Source organism: Herpailurus yagouaroundi, unplaced genomic scaffold (genome assembly GCF_014898765.1).
Source record: "Herpailurus yagouaroundi ecotype Mexico unplaced genomic scaffold, PumYag 141, whole genome shotgun sequence".
NCBI classification, from domain to species: domain Eukaryota; kingdom Metazoa; phylum Chordata; class Mammalia; order Carnivora; family Felidae; genus Herpailurus; species Herpailurus yagouaroundi.
In genome coordinates this window covers 64,562,184-64,569,487 of record NW_024412396.1, presented here as the reverse complement: position 1 = coordinate 64,569,487, position 7,304 = coordinate 64,562,184, and the positions used below count along the sequence as shown (strand labels likewise).

The 7,304-nt window shown below is 40.0% G+C and overlaps 1 protein-coding gene across 1 annotated transcript in view; it reads left to right on the top strand.

The window, feature by feature from the left end:
* NDUFB1 (NADH:ubiquinone oxidoreductase subunit B1) overlaps nt 1-6,100 on the top strand; it is a 6,471-nt gene extending 371 nt beyond the window's left edge. The window contains exons 2-3 of the mRNA XM_040478433.1: nt 4,908-5,052; nt 5,991-6,100. Coding sequence (XP_040334367.1) covers nt 4,908-5,052; nt 5,991-6,027 — 182 coding nt within the window. The 3' untranslated portion in view covers nt 6,028-6,100. The remainder of the gene's footprint in view (nt 1-4,907; nt 5,053-5,990) is intronic.
* Nucleotides 6,101-7,304: the final 1,204 nt, after the last annotated feature.

Here is a 7,304-nt window from a genome sequence, read left to right as displayed (position 1 = left end):
TGCGAGCGGTGGACACGGGGAAGGGAAATCGGGGTTTCTTCCCGGGGACGGCTGGGCTTCCGTTTTGCGCCTGGCGGCTTTTGGAAAGGGTAGTGGGAGGCTGTCATTACTGGAAAACGTCTTTAAGGGATAACCCGGTGACCGCCCTTGGCCGGGCCGCAGAGGTTACAGGCCGGGGTCGCACTCCAGGCTCAAGGAGGGAAGCCGCTGCTTCTCTGCCAGCATCACATATTCGTCCAGGTTTCAGCGTTCTGTCTCCTCGTCGCTCTAGATTGGAAACCTCGTTCTCTTCCAAATCGCAAACCTTCTTGAGCCGGCCATTGCGCGCGCGTACACATTCACAAACACACACACACATCACTTAAAAAATGTAATACTGCATTTGTGCTTGGTTTCCAGGGTAGATATGTCATTAAGACGTTTCCAGATCTCAAGCAGTTCAGTTTCTCCACGCATCCCGCACTGCTTTTCATCGATCATATATATGGTTCAAAAAAATGTCGATCTAAAGCTGTGGGGACCTATTAGAGATTAGGATTTCATTTTTGAAATATCTATTCATTTATGTTTTTACAACGTAAATTGGCTTACAAAAATGCATACCAGATTCAGTTTTCTTTTTAGAAGTTACGCGAGAAAAATTGGGTTGAAGAAAAAGTAATGTTAAGAAAAATAAGATAATCCTGAGTGAGGTCGGTCTAAATGTTTACCTCTAGGGTTACCTTAACGGACGATAAAGCACAAGTAGCTTGAACCAAGGAGCCACCCTGCCTGAGTATTAATCCCAGCTCTACCACTTAACTGCATTTGTCACATTATGCAAGTTGATTGTCCCTGGATTTCCTCATGAAAAAAATGTGCCTCCTACATCGGGGACATTAGTGCAGACACGCATAGTGTTGTGAAGATTACATGAGGTTAGTGATGGTGAAAAGCAGTAAGAACCGTACCTGATAGTGCTGTATGAGTCTGCTCTTTCTAGAGGTAGGGCAAAAAATTTGGAACATTGGTAACAGAGGACAGGTGATAAATTAATGATTCCTTGAGTCTGTAAGAGAAAAAAGCAATTCGTTTTTCTTAGGAATACCATAGCAAGTCCCAGTTGTAAAGTAAGAGCAGAATTTTTCATGAGTCTTCCGTGGAAAGAAGACAGTACTAAGTGCAGTGTTCTCTTGGTCACCCATGTGGATGTCCCTCTTCATCCAAACCTGGGCTTGTTTCATTGGAGTCTGTCCCAGGACCTCACTGCTGTTTGTCCATCACTGAAAGCCCTCTGTGGTCTTCGGCCCATGACCAGAGCCTGTCTATACTCCACCTTCTAGCCATTCTTCCGGGAATCATTCTAGCTCACTCTTAGGTCCATAAATCTTTGTCCTCCCTGGTCATCCACTCACAGTGAAATACAGAGGACAAATTATGTTCAGTGCCGCTGCTCCCAAAGTCCACTAGATAGATGATACAAGTGTAATATGAAATGCCTGTGGGACTAAATTTGTCATTTACCTCCTAGCAATAGAATCATGGTGGCTGGACCCAGTTCTGTATTTTGAACATAGAATCCTTCCATCGACCATTCTTCACCTGTGGAATATATGTGAGAGCCTATATGGAACCAGGGCCTCAGAGGCTTGTCTCAGAATCTTCTCAGATTCTCAGAGTAGAGCCAGACAAAATACCTACTTGCCCTGTTGGAAGAATGCCAACAATAATGGCTTATAGCCCACGGGTGGCCATGGGCTTATTTAAAATGGTCTCGGACTGAGTCATCAGGCATTTTTTAAAATGCAAACACTAAAAAAAAAAAAAAAAAAAAATGCAAACACTATCTCGGGGTGCCTGGGTGGCTCAGTGGGTTGAGTGTCTGACTTCAACGCAGGTCATGATCTCGCGGTTGACGAGTTTGAGCCCCAGTTGGGCTCTGTGCTGACAGCTCAGAGCCTGGAGCCTGCTTCAGATGCTGTGTCTCCCTCTCTATGCCCCTCGCCCACTCATGCTCTGTCTCTCTCTGTCTCAGAAATAAAATAAACATTAAAAAAAAAATTTAAATGCAAACACTATCTGACTCTGCTGTGCTGTTAGGCTTGACCCCTATTAAGAAATTTGAGGAATCTGTAGCAACAGGTGACAATACATGAGAGCTTGATTTCTACAGAGGCCTATCTTGTCTAGTATTCTGCATTTTCCTGCTTTCAAAGTTACATTGTTTGATTAAGGCATGTATTATTCCCATATTTGATTGGCTCAAGTTTATAAAACAAGGGGCTATAATTTGGTGGGCATTTGGTCAGATTCACAAAAAGTGCTTTTTATCTAAATGCAAATAATGTTACTTAAGGCACAATGCTAAGAGAGCCACCATCTTCTAGAAAATAAGATGAGGTTACCCAAGAACTATTTGCATCAAATTAGCTAACTAAATCAATTCTTTAAGTTACACGTTTTTCCAACCCCACCCAGAAGGAGGACCAAGGAGTCTCTATTTTTGATAAAGACTCCCAGGTGCTTTTTAATTTTTTTTTTTTAATATTTGTTTATTTTTGAGAGAGCATGAGCTGGGGAGAGGCAGAGAGAGAGAGAGGGAGACACAGAATCCGAAGCAGGCTCCAGGCTCCGAGCTGTCAGCACAGACCCCCAACGCAGGGCTCAAACCCAAAAACCATGAGATCATGATTGGAACCAAAGTCGGACACTTAACCGACTGAACCACCCAGGAGTCCCAGGGCTCCCCAGGTGCTTTTGATGTGCAGGCAAGTTTGAGAATAACAGCTGTAGACAATAGACTAAAACTTTAATGCCTAAACTATATATATTTTAAATACCTCATTTACTTTACATAATTTTCCAGATTGGTGATATTCAGACTGGAACCTGCTATATGTAATATTACACCTTATTAAATAGAGTATATAGTAATTGTGCAGCTTTTTACTTCATGGCCATTTTCTAGCCCAGTGCCTTTAGATAGTGATTAAGTTTGAGAAATATAGTAATAGAATGTGTAAGTATGAGAAACGGTGTCCTAGGAGGAGAGGCAGGATCCAGTCTACCTAATCCTAGCAGTTTCGTGCTAAGCACTTTTGTTGGCGGTAATGTGTTCTCTTACTAGGGTATTGTCCTATGCCTTCTCAGCCATTGTATATTATTTATTCATTTTAGATTCATATATAGGCAGATGTATTTTGAGTTCATCTTTAGGTACACATTTTTACAGAAAACTGACAATGCAACTATGTTTTTATGGAATTAATGCAAATTAATTTTCCATTTGGTAGCTTCTAGTTCTATTCTTCCTCTTCTACCTTTTAGGAACTCTTAGAACTTAAAATTCCTTAAGTGCCATGAATGTCAGGTCAGGAAGAGATCAGGAATATCAATTCAGGAAGAGAGGCATTGTGATCTAATAGAATACAGAGCTTTGGAGCAAACCTGAGTTTGAATTCCAGCTCTGTACTCAATTTTAGGTTAAGGTGTTTTCTAATCTGTAAAATTAGGATAATAATAGTTATTTCATGTTACATATAAGACTATATGATGGCTCCGGTACCTAGTAGTCGTTCTCTGAAAGTAAATTCCCTCCTGCCCATATCTTTTATAAAATCACTGATTGATATTGAGATCTACCATGACATTTTTTTTAATGTTTATTCATTTTAGAGAAAGTGGGGGAGCGGCAGAGACAGAGGGAGACAGAATCCAAAGCAGGCTCCAGGCTCTGAGCCCGATGCAGGGCTCAAATTTAGGAACAGCAAGATTATGATCCAAGCCGCAGTTGGACACACAACCAGCTGAGCCACCCAGGTGCCCCTAGCATGGCATTGTTGAATGTGGTTATTTTTTTTAATTTCTCCCATATCTTCATTTACTTTCAAAAATTAGTTTCAGCTTTGTGCTGTAGCAGTATCACAGCTAATGGGGTTTATCCGAGTCACAATTACTGCTAAGTCAAAAATTAGTCTTCAATATTTATAGCTTTATCTAAAGAATTTGGTTTTTGGCATAATAGTATAATTATATTTTAGTATTGTAAGAGGTCCTAAAAGATTTTTTTTTTTTTGGTCTTAAAAAGATTTTACACATGTGTAAAAGTTTTAAGTTAACAGTAGGAGGATGCAAATACTCAGCTTTTACAGGTGGAATTTTTTATACTCTCCATTTCTCTGCACTGTACCATATCAGATCACTAGTGGAACTAGAAAAAAAGTTAATAAGTTGATTTTAGTGCAATGCAATTTTTAAACTTTTTTTTTTAAGTTTATTTATTTTTGAGAGAGAGACAGAGTGTGAGCGGGCAAGGGGTAGAAAGAGAGAGGGAGACAGAGAATCCGAAGCAGGTTCCAGGCTCTGAGTTGTCCCCACACACCCCGACTCAGGACTTGAATTCATGAACTGTGAGATTATGACCTGAGCCGAAGTCGGACCTTTAACCGACTGAACCACCCAGGCACCGCATAGTGCGATGCAATTTTTATATTAACCATTGTTACCTATATAATCGTCGAGTAGATTTTAAGTTGTATACTGCATTCTGATGCTGAGCAAATTTGAAGAGGCTTATTATGCTTTTAACATTTACTAAATTCAGGATTAGCTCTCTGTTTCAGATGCAATTAAAAACATTTTTTTTAATGTATTTATTTTGGGAGAGAGACAGAGGGTGTGTGCACGAGTGGGAGAGGGGCAGAGAGAGAGGGAGAGGGGATGCAAGCAGGCCCTGAGCTGTCCGCACAGAGCCCAAAGTGGGGCTCGACCACACCAACAGTGAGATCATGACCTGAGCTGAGATGGAGTCAGAAGCTTAACCGGCTGAGCCACCCATGTGCCCCAAAATGCAATTTTTCAAGATATTTCAAAGGCAGTTCCATTTCTGCTCATTCTTCTTTTTTGTTGTTGTTTGGTTTTTTTTTTAGCATTCATGATGAACGTAATTCAGATTGTTCGTGACTACTGGGTACATATACTTGTGCCTGTGGGATTTGTCCTTGGATGTTATCTAGACAAAAAGAATGATGAAAAGCTAACTGCCTTCCGGAACAAGAGTTTGTTGTTTAAAAGGTTAGTTTGTACGTTTGTTTTAAACCAACAATTGGCCAGCTTTTGGTAATACTCTTTTTAATACCATGTGTGCCAAAAATAAGCAGAAAGGGTAAATTTTCCCCCAAGAACTTCTATTCAAATGCTATCATTTTGTAGTATTATTTGTCGTTTAATCTTTGGATAAAACTGAGTGATTACCTTTCGAATAACAGATCTTCAGTTTATGAACAGGGTATTTCCGATGTTTGAATTTTTTTTTTTTTTTTTTTTTGGCATTCAGGGTACATTTGTAATATAGAAACGAAGTTTTAAACTAGCTCACCAAAGCCTACTTTAATGTGGCTTTCACATACATTATCAGATAGCATTTTACATAAACCAGAATGTAGCTGAAATATATGATACCAATAGTGGCTCAGTGCTGTGTTTGCAGCAACACTGCTGGAGAGCTCTAGACACGGTGGCCAAGTGATCAGAAGGCAGCTGACTGCTGCCTGATCCCGTTGTGTCTCTGGAGATGGCTTTTTTGTCAGCAGAGAGGTAGTTAGCAAGGCAGGGTGCCTGCCACTGGGTGTCACCTAGGTGGGAAGAAGCTCCGGGGACCAGAGGCTTGAGCAGCATTCACAGTCCCTATGTAGAGGGGGTCTATGGTTAGGGATTTCAAGAACGATCACATACATGAATTAGAAAGGGTTTAGAAAACCTCAAGTGAACAGAGGATAAAAGCTTTCATACAGACTAAGAAATTACGGTTCCTAAATCTAGAAAAATGAAATTGAAGGGCTGGTAAAAGTTTAAAATCATGAGAGAACAGAATGGCTCTGTTGAGTCTACATAAAAACTTTAATGGGTCAATTTAATAGAATATAAAATATTGAACTCATACTCTTCTTTTTCTCCCCCATGAAAGTTTAATTTATACCTTTTCCTTTCCTTCCTTTCTAATTTCCACACAGGGAATTGAGACCCAATGAAGAAGTCACCTGGAAGTAAAGGCTGTGACTGAAATACAGAATGTTCACATTTTAAAAATTGGGAGAGAAATAAAAACACATTCATTATTTAATTTAAAGTGTGATTCTTTTTATGTTGGAGTAATCTTCCACATTTCAAGTAATAGGCACACATAGCTTAAAAATAATTATTGACCGCTTGATTATGCACATTGATGTTAAATTTACAGTCAGCATTTCATTTTCTTTTCCCCATTTTAGACCATAGCACTGTTAAAACGCATAGCAATTTTTTCCTCAGGTATTTTTCAGAAAAATGTTTTCAAATTACGTGCTTTAGAAGGATGACACTAGCTGAAAATTTTGGTGACCTTGAGTTTGGCAAAGACTTCTTAAATACAACACATAAAGCATGAACTAGTTTTAAAAACTTTTGCTCTTCAAAAAATACTGTTCCAAAAATGAAAATGCAGCCATAAATTGGGAGAAACGTAATGTACAACAACTTATTATCTAGAATATGTAAAGAACCCTTCTACCTTAATAAGACAACCCAGTTTTTTAAAACAATTCACTTATTTTTTTAAGTAATCTCTACACCCAGTGTGAAGCTCAAACTCAACGACCCCCAGATCAAGAGTTGCACGCCCCACTAACTGAGCCAGCCAGACACTCCCAGCCCAATTTTTCTAAATGAGCAAAAGATTTTAATAGACACTTTACCAAAAAAGATAAGAGGATGGCAAATAAAGTACATGAAAAGACTCCCAACATCAGCAGTCATTAGGGAAATGCAAATTTAAGCCACAATGGTACCGTGACACACCTATTTGAATGGTTCAAGTTAAAAGATTGATGTATTTACCAGTGTTGGCAAGGAACTGGACCTCACACTGCTGGCAGGAGCGTAACCTGGAGTTGCCAGTTGTAGCACTTTGGAAATCCAGTTGTGTGGTTTCAAATGAGAAAAACACCTATCATATGCCCCAGCCATTCCGCTCTGAGATACTCATCCATAAAGGAGAGCCTCCTCTCACACAAAGACTTCCATGAATATGCATAATCCAATATTAAAGATAACCCAAATGTCAATCAAGTCAATACGCTGTGTTAAACCCATACAATGGAATACTACTTGGCATTAAAAAAAGGAATGATCTAGAGTGCCTGGGTGGCTTAAGTTGGTTGGGCCACTGACTTTGGCTCAGGTCCTGAACTCACGGCTCATGAGTTCAAGCCCCATGTTGGGCTCTGTACTGACAGCTCAGACCCTGGAGCCTGCCTCAGATTCTGTGTCTCCCTCTCTGCCTCTGCCCC